The 19,210-nt window shown below is 48.9% G+C and overlaps 1 protein-coding gene across 3 annotated transcripts in view; it reads left to right on the plus strand.

The window, feature by feature from the left end:
* The window catches only part of Fgd3 (FYVE, RhoGEF and PH domain containing 3), a 46,602-nt gene that overhangs the window by 24,045 nt on the left and 3,347 nt on the right, over positions 1 to 19,210 (plus strand). For all 3 annotated transcript variants that reach the window (XM_028763192.1, XM_028763194.1, XM_028763193.1), the window contains exons 7-15: positions 3,851 to 3,989; positions 4,509 to 4,567; positions 5,581 to 5,727; positions 7,111 to 7,203; positions 8,100 to 8,179; positions 9,925 to 9,955; positions 10,555 to 10,662; positions 11,815 to 11,877; positions 17,069 to 17,191. In XM_028763192.1, coding sequence (XP_028619025.1) covers positions 3,851 to 3,989; positions 4,509 to 4,567; positions 5,581 to 5,727; positions 7,111 to 7,203; positions 8,100 to 8,179; positions 9,925 to 9,955; positions 10,555 to 10,662; positions 11,815 to 11,877; positions 17,069 to 17,191 — 843 coding nt within the window. The remainder of the gene's footprint in view (positions 1 to 3,850; positions 3,990 to 4,508; positions 4,568 to 5,580; positions 5,728 to 7,110; positions 7,204 to 8,099; positions 8,180 to 9,924; positions 9,956 to 10,554; positions 10,663 to 11,814; positions 11,878 to 17,068; positions 17,192 to 19,210) is intronic.

The raw sequence follows: 19,210 nt of genomic DNA on the forward strand, positions 1-19,210 counted from the left end.
CTATCTATCTATCTATCTATCTATCTATCTATCTATCTATCTATCTAATGTATGGAAGTGCACAGTAGCTGTCTTTAGACATCCCAGAAGAGGGCATCAGATCCCATTACAGATGATTGTGAGCCACCATGTGGTTGCTGGGAGTCAAACTCAGGACCTCTGGAAGAGCAGTCAGTGCTCTTAACTGCTGAGCCATCTCTCCAGCTCCGAGGCCACACCTCTTAAAAGTAGCACTTTCCATAGAACAAACATATTCAAACCACTACAGACAGGGTCTTAGGCTGGGCACATGCCTTTAATCTCTACACTCAGGAGACAGTTTGAGGCCAGACCAGTTTATTTAGCAAGTTCTAGGCCAGACAGCACACATAGTAAGACCATGTCTAAACAAAACAAACAAAAAAAAACAAAAAAACATCCATCACCTTTACCATAATCATAAAACAAGATCTCTAGATCTGGCTGGCTTTGAACTTCTTGTGTAGCCAAGGGTGACCTTGAACTTCCGATTATCCTGCCTCCATCTCTTGAGAACTAGGATTATAAAAGTGTGTCCCTCCACACCCAGTTTACGCAGCTCTGGGCATTGCAAGCCTGCATCAGCATGCCTGGCGTTGTCTACATGGGTTCTGGTGTTGCGTTCAGTTCCTCATGCTTGAGCCGCTACGGTATCCCCGTCCCAGCCCTCTGGAGACACTAGGACACTCAACTCTCACATAATCATGAGTACGAGACTCATCTGTGCTGTGGAGATCCACAGACAGCTCCCTCCAGAGAGCAAGGTAGGGTTCAGCCTGAGCACAAGCTACTGTTCCTGCCCACATAGAGCAGATCAGGCTCTTGGGTCCAGCAGGTCCTCGGGTGACAAGACACCCCCGGGATTGGGATGGCAGTGGCGTGCATTGGCTGCCTCAGCACTATCCTGTCCCTGAACAGTGGGTACCGCCTGGGCATGTTTCCTGCTAAACACAGCCAAGGTTCTGCCCCCTGGCCTCAGCACAGTTGAGCCATTCTCTGTAAAGACCTGGTCTGTGTCTACTGACACTGATGTTGCTTCTGGTACCTGGAGGGTGGAATCTGGGGCAGGTTTACAGTGCACAGATGGCCCACAACAGAAAATTCTCCTTAGCAAATGTCCATGGCCAAGGCCAAGAAACCTAGACCTGTATAAAATGGGATCAAATGAGCATCACATTTCTCTTGGTCTCTGGAGAATTCCTTTGTTTAATCCAAGGAATATTTTAAATTATAAGCCTTAAAGAAATCCAAACATTTACCAAGGGTTTGTAAGGTGACCAATTTAAGGCTAGAGAAAAGAGCTGAGAACCTGAGTTTGGATCTCTAACACAAGGTAAAGGCAAGGGTGGTGGCATGTGTCTGAACCCTAGTTCGTGGGCCTGAGGGTAGGGTCATGGAGACAAGTAGTTCTGGGGCTGATAAGCAAGCCTAGATGAGATCTAGTTTCAGCCAGAGATGTGCATGCATACAGCATACCCAGGAACGACCACACAAAGACAAAGCTTACAGATGTTACATTCTGCCCTATTTACCTTTATCTCTAAGCACATACAATGGCCATTGTCTTTGGAAACTCATCTGCAGACACTGCCGTCTTCATCACTAAGTGTGAGGGAGAAGGTCTCCCACACGCCCACGTGGTGACTGAAATCAAGAACCCCACACAGCTGTCATAGCACTGTCTCTACACAGCCCACACGGTTGCCAGCTATCCCAGTGATGCTCTTGAAAATTTTCTTCGCCTTTTTCTCTTCGTGGTTCATAAGTCAAACTGGGACACACACTGTTCTCATTATCAGGTCCTTCCCTCTAGGACAGGTTCTGCCCTTGTCCTCTTGAGGGAATTGGCTATAGTCTCTTGGCTTTGGGCTTATCTGTGGTTTATCCATGATTCGGTTTAGGCTGTGCTTCTGTGTGAGTTTCACTGGAGCAGTTTCGCCCCCCCCCCCCCCGTTGCCTCTATTCTTGAGTTTCTAGCAGGGAGATGCTTTGAAGCCCTAGGGATAACCATTTCACATCTTCCCTCACTCGATTCTTGCTTGAAACAATTTGACTGTGTGATGTGTGCCTGTGTACATATGTGTGCATCTGCTCATATCTGTTATCTGTGTATGTGCATGTCGAGGTCAGAGGTCAGTGTTGAGTGTCTTCTATCTCTTCCCATCTTATTTATTTATTTATTTATTTATTTATTTATTTATTGAGGCAAGGTGTTTCATTGAACCCAGAGCTTGGTGACTCTGCTAGGCTAACTGGCCAATGATATGTGGTTATCTCTGCCTGCCCAGCACTGGGATCTCAAGTGAGCATGACACTCAGACTTTTTTTTAAGGTTTATTTTATATGTATGCGTGTTTTGCCTGCATGTATGTCTATGATGTGTGTGCATGTCTGGTGCCCCAGGAGGTCAGAAGAGGATGTCAGAAACTCTGAAACTAGAGTTTCTAACGGTTGATAGTTATGTAGTTATTAGAATCAAACTTTAAATGTTCTTAGCCTTTGAGCAATCTTTCCAACACCAACACTCAGATTTTCTTTTTTTTTACTTAAGTACAACTTTCATTAAAAAAACAACAACAACAACAACAACAAAAAACCCAGGGATGGTGGTGCACGCCTTTAATCCCAGCACTTGGAAGGTAGGGCCAGGGGCTGGATAGATGGCTCAGTGGTTAAGAGCACTGACTACTCTTCTAGAGGTCCTGGGTTCAATTCCCAGTAACCACGTGGTGGCTCACAACCATCTGTAATGGGGTCTGATGCCCTCTTCTGGTGTGTCTGAAAGACAGTGTACTCATATAAATAAACTAATAAATCTTTAAGAAAAAAAAAAAAGGAAGGCAGAGGCAGGCTGATCTCTGAGAGTTCAAGGCCAGCCTGCTCTATGGATAGAGTCCAGGTCAGCCAGGGCTCTGTTAAACAGAGAAACTCTGTGTCCAAAACCAAACAAACAAAAAAACAAAACAAAAACTCATTGTTTAGGAGCTAAGAAGATGACTTGTTGGGCAAAGTGCTTCAGTATAAACACAAGGACCCGAGTTCAGATCCCCAGACCCTGTTGCACCCTAGACAGTTCTGGGTCCATCTCCACTAGAAGTTTTGTTCAGGACCTGAGGAAGGTGTGGGTGGCTGGGGCCCTGAAATTGCTAGGGGGTAGGGCAGCAGACAGGCAGCAGACAGAAATGGCAGTTTTTCTCAGCTGTCAGCATGGCAGAGGCAGAAGAACCAGGCAGCATGGCAGGAGAGCCCATGGTGAGCATAGGGGTAACAGTTCGCTAGCAGGTGACCTTGTTTGCGGGATGAAGAATGTGAACTCATGCTGTCTGCTGACAGTGCTGAAGGTGCTGAAGTGCGGCCAGAGGGGAGCTGGAATGTGGGGGGAGGAGGGAGCTCTAGAGAGCCAGGGACAGTACAGGGGTAGGGTTGTAGCAGTCACCTGCTCTCTCTGTCATTCATCATGCAGGGACTCTGCAGAAGGATACCCAGCAGTCTCTAGGCATGAGGATCGATACTGGAGGAGTTGGGCACAGTTAGCCTCCACCTGACAGGGAGAGGATGGACTGTAGGAGACGGGGTGGGGTAGGGGTCTTAATGCTTCTCGTGGGAGGAGGCATTATTCTGGCACTTGTTTCCTCAACCCAAGCCTGCGCAGAGAGTTCCAGTTCCTCCATCATTAAGCACCTTTGAGCCTCAGTTTCCCCAGCTATAAGATGTGGTCTATGCCAATTGTGTCTTGAAAATCAGGAAGCTCTGGGCAACCTCCGGGGACTGTGGAGGTGAGTACAGGGGCGAGACCCTATGGTGACCCTCTGTGTGCTCTCTGTCCTCCCAGAAGCAGGAGGTGTGCGGGAACTTGACATTGCAGCATCACATGCTGGAGCCTGTGCAGAGGATCCCCCGCTATGAGCTGCTGCTCAAGGACTACCTAAAGAGGCTCCCCAGGGATGCCCCAGACCGGAAGGATGCCGAGAGTAAGAGGAGGTGGCCGAAGGGCTGAGGGGGATGGTCTCTGGAGGAGACTGGGAACCCCAGGCTGAGACACACAGAGGAAGGCAGAGGGGAGAGACAGAGAGACTGATAACTAGGAAAGTGATTTAGTCCTTTTCCTGTCACATGGACAGATGCTATCTGGGGAAGGCACTGCCAAATACTAGCTCCATCCAGAGCTTAGGCGCAGCACTGGGACCCTCAGTGAGGGTGTTCCTATTCCAGGAGTCATGACCAATGTAAATGGTGGGCAGTGCAGGGCTGGGTACTATGTGAGAGAGTTGGAAGTCTCTCTTGGTGTTGGCCCCAGCAGGCTTAGCAAATGGTCTGGGCCTTGTCCCTTCTCTGTGCCAGACCTCTGGAGCAGTCTGGGCATCCTGAGAAAGGCCAAGTGCAGGAACAAGGTCTCCCACTGGAAGCCATGACGTCATCGATGTCAGCCTCTCCAGTGAGAACACGCAGCATTACCACATGCCCAGGCTCACTCAGTTGTCCTCATGCAGGGTCCCTGGAGCTCATCTCCACAGCTGCCGACCACTCCAATGCTGCCATTAGGAAGATGGTGAGTTCAGACTGCTGTAGGGAAGCAAAGAATATGCAGGGAGAGTGAGGGGGTGGGCCATATAAGCAAGTAGCTTCACCCCTGATCCCAGGTGGGCCCACCCCATCAGTGAGCACATGTATACTAGTCTTCCCAAGACATCCCAAGTGCATATCCTGGTACCACCTAGTAATAACAAGTGCTTCCTCAGCCTCTCTCCGTACAAACCAGGTAAGTATATGCTTTCCAAGTGCAAGCCAGATCCATGTCCCACCTCCCCGGGACATGCCATGATGATACCTGACTCTTCTATATACCTGCCAGCTCCTGCAAGGTCCTATGCTGTTTGGTCCACTAGTATCTATGGTATCCATACATATGGAGCCAGCCTGACCTGCCTGCTTTAGGTACCCAAGTAAAAATTACAAATGATGGGACACCTGAGGGTTAGCAGGTCCTGCCCCAGCCCTTTGCTATTGTCAAAGTCCCTACAGGCTCGATTCTACTTTGAATAGTGTTGAATTCTAACCAAGAGGTAGGGGCATGAGCTGCTAACCTTGTCCCTATTGTACCTTCGGGCATTATGATTCCCCAACCAGGCCTGGGGAAAGTAACATGTAGATTGGCCCAGTCTGGGTCATAGCAACTCAACTGACTCCTGTATACCTCAGTTTCCTTGTCTGTAAATTGGAGATAACCATACCACTTACTTCATAGAGTATGTGTCAGAATTAAATGATTAAAATACGAATGGTGTAGAATAGCCCCTGGTACATAGCAACAGAGGTCTGTGATTTATTAATTTCTGAATGATGGGCTTCTAGTCACTCTTTCATACCCAGCTCAAATGTCACCCTGTGTTTTTTTTGTTTTTGTTTTTGTTTTTGTTTTTTCCCTTTTCACTGGCAGTCATTTCATTGCTACAGTGGACTCTGGGTCACAGTTGCAGAGCATAGCTTTGCTCACCTCTGGGTCCACAGCAGTTCCCTGGGTCTTGTGATCTTGCAGCAGCCTGATCTGTGTGTCTCTTGCAGGAGAAAATGCACAAGCTCTTAGAGGTGTATGAGCAGCTGGGTGGGGAAGAGGACATCGTTAACCCAGCCAATGAGCTAATCAAGGAGGGCAACATCCAGAAGTTATCAGCCAAGAATGGCACCACTCAGGACCGACATCTCTTCCTGGTGAGCCAGGCTGCCATCCCAGGCACAGAACTCCTTCATCTGCCTTCTCAGACCCTGGAGAGTACAAGAAAGATTCAGAAGTCCAAGGATGAGGTTCTTCTGTAGTCTTCCAGATAGGTTTTTTTTTGGGGGGGGCTATATCTTGCTAATGACTCTGCCTTAGTTTCTGCAAGCATCTAATATTTATGTTCCTTATATCCAGCATTTCTATTCTTTTTCATCTACCTTGGTTGCAATTAAGTAGTATCCAGCAGCCAAAATATAAAGAATTATAGCCACACATCAAGATCTCAACTGTCCCCAGAACCAAGCTCTGGTTTAGAGAGAGGGGAAAGACAGGAAGGAATTATAGTGGAGGATCCATTCAAGTACCTTACATTCCAGAAGAAACACAGTTCTTTTTCCATAGCTACTTCTCTTCTTCCCCTACCTCCTCTTTATTCTTCCTCCTCCTTTTCTTCCTCTTCTTGGTTCTTCCCAAGGCCTTACGTTTGCTAGGCAAACACCCTACCACTGCCTTACACTCACAGGCCAGCACCTGTTCTTGAATAAGTAGCTGTATCTTTGCAAGTTTCCTTTTTTTCCCACACACATACTCAGGATATGTTTGTTTGTTTGTTTGTTTGTATTTTTTATGTATATGAGTATATGAGTATGTAGCTGTCTTCAGACACACCAGAAGAGGTCATCAGATCCCATCCAGATGGTTGTGAGACACCATGTCGTTGCTGGGAATTGAACTCAGGACCTCTGGAAGAGCAGTCAGTGTTCTAAACCACTGAGCCATCTCAAGTTTCCTTTTTTTTAACCTGGGGCCTATGACACACCTAGCCACAGTTTCTTGGCTGAATAATAGTGTTAGGTATGGGTTTCATCTTGTTGAATGGGCCTTAAATTCAATCAGAAAGTGATTGGTCCCTCCCATGCCGTTCATGCTTCTATTGTATATCTCTCCTCTGGTAAAGTGTATAGCATCCTCCAGGACTGTAGAAGCTATCCAGTGGGGTTGAAGCTTTCGGGTCAGTTCTGATTTGATTTCTCTATGTTCTACGACTAAGCATACTGTTTGCAACAGTAGTATCTTATCATAAAGTTCTGGAGGGTAACCAAGAACATTAGCCTATACTATTTAGTGTTTATGGGATCTCAACAATAGCCAACAACTCCAAAAGACATAACCCTTTCCTGGAACTAGGCTTTTATTTGTTAGTCTCTGGTATCTAGTGGGACCATTGCTGTCCATTATAGGCTCAGAATATGCCTCTTGAGTGTTATGCTTAAAGGCATGTATTATTATATATTTTACTTTGTGACATTAAAGCTATATGGGTCTCTTGTGAGGGGCTCCCTGTGACACCACTCCATATGACATCTTTCTTACAGTTCAACAATGTGATGCTCTACTGTGTACCCAAACTAAGGCTCATGGGCCAGAAGTTCAGTGTACGGGAGAAAATGGACATCTCTGATCTCCAGGTGGGTGGGCCCTTCTCTATCCCTCTTATGCCTTGGAAGGGGTACAATCAGGGATAACTTTGAAGGCCACCTCTGCAGCTTGGAGGTTTCTGAGACAGCATCTTGGTCCTGGTATACTAGCCTTGAGTGGACAGTGTTCCCCATCATCTTGGAGTATACTTTCTGCCAGGTCCCTGATGACCTCATGTTGAAGAGAACAGGAGGCTGGGACTAAAGTTCACAGCCATGATGGTCACATAGACACAAGGTAGACCATCACTTCGTGAGGACAGGCCTCAAGACCCCAATTAAAGATCTAGAAGTGAAACTCAGGTCATTAATTGAGAATGGAGTGTGGACCTACTCATCTGGCCCATGGTCTTGTGCTGATGGAAGAGGGTTAAATCTGAGAGCCTTCAAGGACATGACACTACTCCATCAACTCTGTCTGGGTGCACACCTTTAAACTCACCACGCACCTGCCCGTGTGGGCTCAAGCGCCTGCTGAGTGACAAAGTCAAGTACCTTACAAGATCTTCGTCCCTCCCAAGGTGTGTGGCTGTGCTGGGAGGCAAAGCCCTGCATGCTGGAAGGGAAAGGCTGGGCCAGGGCTGCCTGGAGACAACTAATAAAGGAGGCCTAATGGCAGGTACATTTGCCAAGCAGCAATCTAAACACAGAGCCTGAGGCCCAGCTTTGTATGGGCAAGACCAGTGGTCTGCAATTCTCTTGAGCCTCAGTATCCCCATGTTATAGATCTGGGAGCCTATGGAGTCACCTTGACACTTCCATAGGATACATACATACATACATACATACATACATACCTCTGATTCACAGAGCTTGGGTGTGTGTCAAAGAACAGCTAACACGGTGACTTGTATTCATTTTCTCTGTTCTGTGTTCTTGTTCTACAGGTGCAAGATATTGTGAAACCAAATGCAGCCCACACATTCATCATAACAGGAAGAAAAAGGTCCCTGGAGCTTCAGACTCGGTATAGTACCAGCAGCTGCAGCTGCAGGAACATCTTTGACCTGAGATTGTAGTGGATAGTTTCTTTTACTGAATGCAATAACCTTTCAATATGTTTGGCATGTATGCAAGCGTGCGTTCATGCGTGTGTGTGTGTGTGTGTGTGTGTGTGTGTGTGTGTGTGTGTGTGTAAATCAAAGATAGGAAGTTGTCTCAGTGGGTAAAGTGCTTGGCACATGGTATGAGGACCTGAGTTCAAATCCCCAGCACTCACATAAAAAGCCAGACAGAGCAGTGTGTGTTTGTAAGCTCAGTCCTGTGGAGGTAGAGCCAGGTTTGCTCTCTAGCCAGTCTGGTAGAATAAAATGAGCTCCAAGTTCAGTAAGAAGTCCTGTATCAAAAAGTGAGGTGAACAGTGATTGAGGAAGACACTCAGTATTGACCTCTGTCCTCTACACACATGCGCACACATGAACATGTATGCACACATGCACGTGTCTTGGTTGGGGTTTCTATTGCTGTCCTAAAGTACTATGACTAAAATCAATGTGTGGAGAAAGGGTTCATGTCACTTACACCTCCACCACTGAAGGAAGTCAGGGCAGGAACCTAGAAGCAGGAACTGAAATCCTGGAACCTGACTACTGCCTTGCTCTCCATGCCTGGCTCAGCCTGCTTTCTTATAGGCCCTAAGACTGCCTGCCAAGGGGTGGCACCACCCACAGTATACTACTGGGTCCTGCCATGTCAGTCCTTAACCAAGAGAATGTGCCATAGACTTCCCTATAAGCCAGTCTGATGGAGGCACTCCCTCAACTAATGTTCCTCTTCCCTTAGACAATCCCCCTTGTGTCAGTGTGACAAAAACAAAACAAAATAAAACACAACGACCAGGACACCAGTCCTTGCTGTTTTCAGTCAGTGTGTCAGGATTCATCCTATAATCTCACATATTTCCCAGAATGCCATGATCCCCGCCAATATTATTAACTGGCACCAATGAGACAGTTTAGTGGGCAGAAGCACCTGCTACCAAGCCTGGTATTGTGAGTGCCATCCTTCAGGTAGAAAGAAAAATTCAACTCCTGGGAGGTGCCCTCTGACCTCTGTAGTTGCCACTTACACCCATACATATACACAAAAATAAGTTAAATGAACTATAATCTTTTTTTAAATCATTGACAGGGGCTGGGTGTGGTGGCACATGCCTTTAATCCTAGCACTTAGGAGGCAGAGGTAGGCAGATCTCTGAGTTTGAGGCCAGCCTCGTCTACAAAGTGAGTTCCAGGACAACAAAGGCTACACAGAAAATCTGGAGGATCATCCCAGGGTCCCATGCTGACAGCCTGAGTCTCATTTCTGCAAACTGTGCTGTGAATGGTCCTCATGCTTAGGCTTCTGTGCACATGTGCACAGAGGCTTTTTCTGCCCCTGTGAGATGTACTTCTGAGAGGAGCCCCTGGTCAGCATGTGGTCTGTCTGTTCTATCAGGTCACATTATTCTCCAAGCTTCAGTTCTCATTGGCTGTGTAGGAAATTCAATCCGTCACATTCCACCTATGGTGTGAGAGCTTTGTAATCACCTGCCAGGGTCCAGGGTGCTGTTGGTCTGCAAGATGAGCCTGTCCCTAATCAGGCCACACATATTCTGAACACTGAAACTACCTTTCCAGCCTGGAATTGCAGTTACAAGGCAGTGAGTGGCTAGGTAGCCACACAGGGTGTATCCAAGGATGGATTGCTAAGATCCTGATTTTGTCTTTGCAGGACAGAAGAAGAGAAGAAAGAATGGATTCAGGTGAAGCTTCTCAAGTTTGTTCTCTCTGACTGTCCCTCCTGTGGGTCAAACCTAGAGTCTGGGGGCCTGTTCAGCAAGTTCTCTGCCACTGAGATACATTGACAGCTCTTGTGTTTTTGAGATAGGGTTTTACTAGTAACCGAGGCTGGCCTTGAACTCTCAACCCTCCTGCCTTGGTATCCTGAAGGCTGGGATTCAGATTTGCATCACTGAGTATGGCTTACATCCTGATATTATTTTAGTATGGCCACTTCATGTTAAACCATGTGACCCAGGAACTCTTCCCTAACACCAGCACTGCCTGTCTTCATGTCTCAAGGGAGGCAGTGACCATGGGTACCTTCATACATGTTTTCAGGTTCCACAAGCCTTTCAATACATCTACTTGTCTGACTCCCTTCTCCACAAGTAAGGAACAGAAAAGGGCCATGAGGAGACTTGGGCTAGGTGTTCTTTCTGGAACCCATTCTCTTTGGTCTTGTTGGATCCAAGGCAGAGAGTCAGGATAAAATGTCCAGGGGTGCTCTGTGAACACCTGGACTCTGAGCTCTCAGTGTCCTTGGCTCTCTGACAGCCCTGTGGCTTTCCTGTGTGCCCAGGTTATTCAGGCCACCGTGGAGAAGCACAAACAGAAGAGTGAGACCTTCAGGGCCTTCGGCGGTGCCTGTAGCCAGGACGAGGAGCCCAGCTTGTCCCCAGACCAGCCTGTGAGTCAGCAGCCTGGGACAGGGGGAAGTGGGAGTCAGCTGTTGGCCAAGGAGAGAGGCCTGGGGGTATGATGCAAACAGCTCCAACACACAGTTCCCTGCTGGCCCCGTACTGGTCTCCCCTGGCACCCGGCGGACCTGCTGTCTTGCAGGTTAGCATCCATGTAGAGGAAGCATTCTTTTAGTGCTGTTTGTCACCTCTGTACCTTCAACAAGGCAGCCATGAGTGTTGAGGGATCTTATCTTCTTCCTACAGAACTGGAGGCTCAGGGGCTCTTTGATACTCCCAGGCCACTGTGCCATGGTGACATCCTCAGGTCATGGTGCCCTTCTTACACTCCACTTTGAACAGCAAGTGGTTGTCTTTTTGTGGTTATGTTTTCTCTCCAAATGCCCCTGCACCCGTGAGGTGTCAGCCCATAGCCCTCTGCCGGTAGTACCAGGGGTAGGGCTATTTTATTCCACAACCCCTGTGGAGTCACTCCAGAGCTACAAGAAGACACAACTGTGACCGGAAGTAGGGATGTGCCCCACCTCCCAGCTACACACACTCCTTCTACCTTAACTGGCTGCTTTGCTCACACTCAGCAGGTGCATCTGGAGGGAACAGCTGGCACACCTTAACTCCTCAGTCTGTACCCACCTCCAGCAAGCCAGCCTGTCCTCAGAGGGTCTGCCTATTCCTTATGGTTTGCTCCCATTTTCCTGCTTCCTGGATGTATTTTTGGAAAAAAGTTAGCAGTCTTCAGAGGAAGGATCCTACAAGCTCCTTGAGGGCAATGACTTATAGACCAGGGGTACAGAGCAGGCAGTTGTTAGTCAGCTGGGCATGGGGCATTAGAAAGCCTGCAGACTCTCTTCACAGACCACAAGGGTGAATAGAGCATCCATAGGGACCGCCACTTCATCTTTCCAGTATGTGTGACTTTCAGTATCTGGACTAGGATAGGTCAAGTCAGTCTCACCTTATGATACCCATGTGCCTTCAGTTCAGGCGTGGCTCCTGGCGTCCCGGCATTTATTAGACCAGTTGTCTCATGGACACTACACCCTCAACGCACAGGGTGATAGGTGGAGGAAATGTCTTCTGCTACGCAGGGTGTGCCATGTGACTAGGAAACCACCTCACCCTCGATCTCTGTTCTCTTCCAGGTCACGAGTGGCAGCTCTGTGGAACCTACCAGGGTAGCCGACAGCAATGGGGCTGCTTCCGGGGTGAGTGACCCACATCCGGGGATTAGCAGGAGTAGGAGGTGCTTGGGGAGATGAGAGCAAGGTGGGCTGGAGTGTGAGGATCCAGGAGTTGGCTTGCCCTTTCCTGTGTTCTTGGGGCCTAGGAGTGCAGATGTGAGGCTGTACTGAGGCTGGGTACTGGTGACTTGAGTACCAGGGGTGGAGGCCACAAGGAAGCCTTTGGTGGACATTGCACGACCATGTGTATCATCTGATCTCTGTGGGAATACTTAGGAGCTCGCTGTGTGTAAATGTCACCTTGATAGCATGTGCAGTAAAGAGGTGCCATCTTGGTGTGGCAGCAACATAAACAGGTTTGTCCTTCGTGTGTGTGTGTGTGTGTGTGTGTGTGTGTGTGTGTGTTTTCTCAGGGCCAGGCAGCTGGGTTCATGTGCCTGTCTACTAGGGACTACATGGGAACTTGGGGGTCTGTCTCTATTTTAATTTGGGGATGTCTAATAGTCCAAGGTGCATACCTGTGCTTGCTGTGGTTAGAGTACCCATAGCTGAGCCACATCGTCACTTTGGGGCTTGGCACTCACAAGCACCCTTGGCAACAGAAGTTGGGACAACTCTGGGCCATAGCTTCACTTATAGCCTGGAATGATAATACTGCCTGGCATCTTGCTGGGTCCTGGATGAATTAATGAATTAGGGAGAGTGACAGCTGCCACCTGGGGAAGGTGTCTTCAGCCCATCCCAGACACGGGCTCATCTCCCCAGGTCCGTTGACACTAAGCTGGGGCACAGTGCTGTGTTCTCTCCTGCTCACCCGACTCCCCTCCAGTGTGCTTGCTCTTTACTGCCCCTCTTTTTCTCTTTGTCTCTCATTATGTCTCTATGTATCTCTTTCACACTGTCTCTGAGTCCCATGACTCTTCTCTGCTTCTGTCTCTTGCCTTTGTCTGTCTCTCAGTTGTTGACGAAGAGCCCAGATCTCTTTGCATTGGAGACAGGAAAGAGCTACCTGAGTGGGGCTCAGAACAGCTCGTAACTCAGCCCTGCAGCTCTGAGACTATGGCTTTGTTAGGTTATAACTGTTGGGTTTTCGTTCCCATAAAGAGGAGGACATAGGCTCAGGTCAGTGCAGTGAGGTACCTTGAAGCAAGCGAGGGACAGGCTGTGGGTGGAACCACCTGAGATAGAGAACAGAGAAGGCCTGGTGTAACAGTCCATAGACAGTTTGGGGCTAGGGCCGACCAGGGAGGACCTGAATATATAGCTGTTCCCCTTCCTTGTGACCACAGCTTCCCCAAGTCCCTCAATAGTGTGAGCTCAGGCTGGTCATTTGTCAGGCAACCTTGAGAATGCTTGTGAGGCTTGAGGGAGGGCTGAAACATTTCAGGGGTATGATGGGGAAAGAACAAGGGGACCCCAAAATGAAAAGAGACTGGACAAGAGGAGAGGGATTCTAATTAGAATGTTGCTGCTATCTGGCCCCTGCAGAGCAGACAGACACCCTAAGGATGAGTTTTGTTGAAACTGGAAGGCAGGAAGTCTAAACATGGTGCAGGCAGCCAAGAGGGAAATAAACATCCAGACACCCCAGTGGCTTCCTGTAGTAGTCTGCCTATGGCTGCTTCCTGCCACCTCCTGACAGTGTTTTGGCCTCCCCTGGCTCCACCAGACATGGGCCTCTGGACCCACTGTCACCTCTGCCTACATCCAGGAAGCCCCATGGCTTGTCCCGGGGTCCCTCATAAAGACCTCTCAACCTCCTACCACATAACCTAGTGTCAACCTTCTGAGTTGCTGATGTAGATGTATGAGGTTGGCCTTAGCCAGACCCATGAAATCCTGATGCTTATGGGTTGTGGCTGCACCACACTTGGGCTTCCAGAGGAATGCGTGTCACCTGATCAAGTCAGACTCAGCAGCTCATGAACACGCAGTCTGAAACACTCCCAAGCCAGTCCCACATCTTTCAGCCAGGGAGGGTATCCATGACCATCTCACTGATGATGCCTTGAACTCTGTTCCTACACTGTCCAGGCCCTGGAATGGACCTATGGAGGCATTGCTTGTAACCAGCTGATGGCTAAGGCATCGGGGCCCAAGAGAGTTAGTTCTTTGTTCATGGAATCCCTGGGGCTGAGCCCACAGGTCCTGGTGAGGGAAACCTCATGTTCATGGAGTTACAGGAAGGCCGAGGTTCAGGGTAGGGATGAGGACTGTTTAAAGGATCAGTGGTACCCAGAACATTGGTACCCAAGAGCATTAGCAGTGGTGCCTATAAGTGAGATGTCTCACAGCTGGGGCTAAGTGGGGGTCAGTGCCAAAATTAGAAGGATGAAGCTGGAGGGAAGTGGAGCTGGCTTTGGGTTGAAGCCATTGATGTGTACCCTAGCCTTACTGTCCCCTGGGAAAGAGATGAGGAAGCTCTATGATAACCCAGTGCAGGCTGCTCTTGCTGGCTTCCCATCTCCTTTGGTTGGGAAGAGACAGCTGGGAGCCCTAGAGTCAAGGCCTCAAACCACACACGCAGGGCCTGCCTTGATCAGGGCATGGTCACTAGACCTGCTGGTACCATGGACATACTTGATGCCTGGTCTGCCCCTCTTTCTTTTCCTGCTTCTGCTCCAGGAAACATCCCTTTGAAGGTTGACAACATTCCCCCCACAGCAGCCCAGTGTCCAGTCCTGGTGTTCTTCTTCCTTTTCCCTTACCAAACCAAGCTGGGGCCAGCCCTTCCTCTAGTAAGCAGATCCACAATGACAGATAATCCAGCAGAGTATGGCCATGTGCTTCCCTGTTGATTCTTTCCGTGAGCAGAGCTAAGCTGAGCTGAGATTTCGGTGAGCTCAGGATGGTTCCGAGTCATCTGTGGACCTGTACTGAGCGTCATGATAGAGCATGCCACAGAGGAAAACTACACACTGCTCAAAAACAAAGTTTCATTTTTAATCAGAAGTGTTTGGCCACGGGTGCCAGATTTATGCTGCTTCTTAGCATGTCTGGAGATTCAAAAACAAATCCTTTCACTGTACTGGGATTGTATCCTGTGTCTAAACGTCTTCCAGTGAACAGCCTCTTTCAGCCCCTCTTTCCTAAGAGAGGCCAAACCGCATCCGGGAAATTTTGCAACCAACCTTGCAAAATTCAAAGGCTTCCTCATTCTTTTAAGAGTGAAAAATCAATGCCAGGTGGTGGTGGCACATGCCTTTAATCCCAGCGCTTGGGCTGCAGAGGCAGGCAAACCTCTGAGTTTGAAGCTAGCCTGATCTACAGAATGAGTTCCAGGACAGCCTGGGGTACACATAAGAAACCCTGTCTGGAAAAGCAAAAAAAAGAAAAAAGAAAAAAGAAAAAGAAAAAAGTAAAAAATCTAGTTATTTTTAACCGAAGTGTACACACACACACACTCTTAGAGTCTGAAATTCCCCATCCAGAGCTCCAAGTGTACTCTGAGTGACACACAGATCCATCTAAGATGCCATCAGAGCACTGGCCCTAATCACCCACAAGTCAATTGTCTCCCTTCCCTACCCCACCCCCATTCGGGAATTTCCTTTACTTCATAAGGCCCCATTCTGTACCTGCCAAAGCAGAGACATGAGGAACGCACTGTGTTGACCCTCAGTGGAAAACAGCTGATGTTGGCATGCGGTAGATGTTCATGCCTTTGCTATCTGATCATCTGTGACCTGCATATCCAACCAGGCCTCTTGTGTTGTGGATGGCACGGTTGGAGATCAAGTCACATGAAGGGTGGGCCACAGTGGACCTCGGCATCATGGAGCAGTGTTGGGACTAAAGTTCCTGTCTGAGCACAAAGATGGGTAACTCTGTCCTGGTCAAATGAAGCTTACCAAATGAAAGAAGATGGGGGCTCCATGACACTGGTCTCAAAGATCTTTGCCTAAGGACCTTCCTTTTGTCTGAGCCCCATTGGTCCAAGGACCTGAGCTCTTGGCCATTCCTCACATCATCTCAGCCATTCCTCCATCCCCAAATGTCCCACCATGGTACCCTGCTGACCCCCAGAGCCTCCTGCATTCTCAGCTACCTTGTAGGAATAACAGCTGGGGTCCCTAGAGCAACAACATGTCAGGACTATCTGGTCACTGGTTAGTTCCTCCACCTTGACATTTAGATTCCTCACAAGAAAAAGGGGATATGGACTTCTGAAGATGGGCCAGAGGGTGGAGGCTGCAGGGTTATGCAGACCTGATGGCCTTCGTCCCCTCTCCTGTCTTTTTTCAGCTATTTTTTTTCTTGCACTGGGCCTCCCACCTGCTCTGTCTCAATGAACACTTGCACCCTTCAGCAGTACTGAGAGGAGGGTACAATCGGAACGTCTTGTGTAGGACTAGGGGTTCCTGAGGCTAGGTGGGGTACGTTTCCAGATGCAGGAAGACTCAGAGCCCTTGGGAGTGAGGGTTTTGTATCTCAAGTCTGGAATGCCTGACCTCCACCCACTGCACACAAAGCCCTGACAGTGGACCTGAGGACAAGGCACATCGAAGTGCAGAGGGAGGTCAATCCCCCTTTATCCATCTCCCACCTTTATCCTGGGAGCAAGGACTCACAAACTGGAAGAAGGCAGTGCTGCAGTAGACACAGCAAGAGGTCAAATTTGATCACAGCCTCAGCTAGCTTGGTTTTTCTCACACGCCCTCTAGGATGTTTCTGCAGTACTGCCATATAAGGCATGTAGATGCACATGTATGTTTATGCATGTGGTGTGCCTGTTCCCAAGTGTCCAACACAGAGTAGGCATGTGATGGGGTGAAGGATGACACTCAGGATCTAGGACCACATGATCGTATTGGGCTGCAGTCAGGGACACCCCAGTCTGGCAGCTGATGTCATCCATGCAGACTCCTGTCCATATCTCATCCCTCCAGCTTTGCCTCACCTCAAAATGGTATGTCCTCAGACACACCAGATAAAGCCACTGGCCAAGCTGTCTTGCCCTCTTGGAACCTTACTTCAGGCAGTGCATAGTGTGATGCCTGATGCACCTCGGTGGTCCCTGGGAGAAGGGCTGGAAAGGGGGTGCAGCTACCTTAGCTCCACCTCTTCCCCTCTGCAGCATCCACTTTTGCTCTGGGCATGCGTGGCCACTTGAAGGATCCTTAGCCAACCCTCCACACTTGTGGCTATCAATCCCACAGTGGGTTATCCTGTGCTCATACTCTGAAGCTGACGATGGCCACTTGCCTCCTTGTAGATCGAGTCCAGAAAACCATCCTCTAAAACAAGACGGGACAGAGAGAAGCCCGGATGTAAGAGCTGTGGTGAGACCTTCAACTCCATCACCAAGAGGAGGCATCGCTGCAAGCTGTGTGGGGAGGTGAGCACGGGGCAGGAGGGGGGAGCGGATCTGAGGTGGTCACTCACCGAGTCTTCACAGGTCCTCATGGTTGGGCAGCAGGGTGGCATGCACTTCCTGTGCACAGCTGGTGGGCTCTGTGAGCCACACAGCAGCCCTTCAAGGCTGCCTCTAGATCTAGTCAGCACTAGCTACTTTTCTCATTGCTGCGATCCAATACTTGGCAGGTATCAGTTTAATAGAAGGCGGCTTTATTTTTGCTCACAGTTTGAGGGTACACAGCTCACTGTGGCAGGAAAGCCATGGCAATCAGTGCTATGGGGTACCTGGTCATGATGAATCTGCAGTCAGGAAACAGGAAGTGGGGGTGGGCTATCAAATACCATGTCCTACCCCAGTGACTCACTTCCTGTAGCAATTCTACAATCTTTAAAACAGCACCAGCCACCAAGTGTGCTCACATATAAGAGACATATGTGAGAATCTGGATGCCCTTGAGCATGAAACTGTCCTGCTGAAGAAGATGCTAATCTCTGGGCAGCTCTGATGCTGACAACACTCCTTCCAGCTGAAAATCCTGCTAGCGCTGGAGCCTCGGTGCCCCAACGGGGAGTGTGTGAGATGTAGTGTCTCTGTCCTGTGGTAGAGAGGTGACGATGTGTGCTTGTGTAAGGTGCTGGTGGCAGGAGAAGGAAGGCTTGGCCGTGGTGGGAGTGCTCCAGTGGTACAGAAGCTTGGTGGGATCATGCAGTAAGGAGCCACCACTGACTGGTGTCCCCAAAGTGTGCTCAACCCCAAACCCCTTGCTCCTGAAAATGAGCAACTGAGTCATGGCTTAATATTGAACTTTAAAGTATCCCTGAAGAAGGAACTGATGGGTTAGGTATCTTTAGATGTAGATATCAAAGTTGCATCTGGGGGAGGGATTGAAGCAGGAGGAGATGGAGATAGAGAACCTATGTATCTCAGAATTACTTGAAGCTGTTTGTTCAAAGGACGTAAAGACTGTTGTTCTCTGATTTCACATTTTCATAAAATTTCACCAGGCTAGCTGGAGTGGGGAAAGGGAAGAATAAAAGAATGAATCTTTGGATGGATGGATGGATGGATGGATGGATGGATGGATGGACGGATGGATGGATGGATGGATGGGCAGGTAGCGGGTGTACAGTAGATAGTGGACAGAAAAATATCTAAACAATGGATGGATAGTTGGGATGATGGATCGCTGGGTACATGGTAGGTAGGTCAATGGAAGGATAATGCATGCATATTAGAATGTAGGTGGCTGGCTGGGTGGTGGGATGAGTGGATGGATGGATTGATGGATGAATGGCAGATGGATAGACGGTAGATGGATGTTCAGTGGATAGACAGATAGTGGATGGGTGGGCTGATAGGTGGATGATGCATGCATGGTAGTTGGAGTGGTGGTTGGGTGAGTGTGTAGAGTGAATGCATGGTTGGATAAATAAGCAGAGGTATTTGGAGAGCACAGGATAGCCTATATAGGCTATGGCTCCAGTCCAGATGCATGGGTTTAAAGAAGACATTAAGATCAGAGGAACATGGTGTTCCTGGCAGATTGGCGGTGGGTTGCAGTGCCTGCATCTGAGGTCATGCAGTGCCTGCATCTGAGGTCCCTGCACATGGATGCGGATGGGGAGACAGAGTCTGTGGGCTCTAGTAAGAGGGATGGAAGAGGTGCAAGGGATGCTTACCCAGAACCTGGGCTGCAGTTGAAGTGAGGGAAGATCCCAGGCTGGCTGCCTGGCTCATGTGGAGTCAGGAGAGGGCCAGCACATTCCAGGGCTTGTGTGGGATTGCCCAGAAGGGATGGGTCAGGAAGCATCAGAGGCCATTCAGAGAGGGATGAACATCCAGGAAAAAGCCTGTGTTTCAAAGACTCGAAGGTGTTGAGACCAAATAATCCTTGCATTTGGCCACAAGAAAGCCAAGGCTGGTATGATTCGGCAATTCCAGCCAAAAATGTATAAATGGACAAAGGAGAGGAAGGGGTGCTGAGAGGAGGAGTGGTGG

This window comes from Grammomys surdaster, unplaced genomic scaffold (assembly GCF_004785775.1).
Source record: "Grammomys surdaster isolate TR1022 unplaced genomic scaffold, NIH_TR_1.0 137, whole genome shotgun sequence".
NCBI lineage: Eukaryota > Metazoa > Chordata > Mammalia > Rodentia > Muridae > Grammomys > Grammomys surdaster.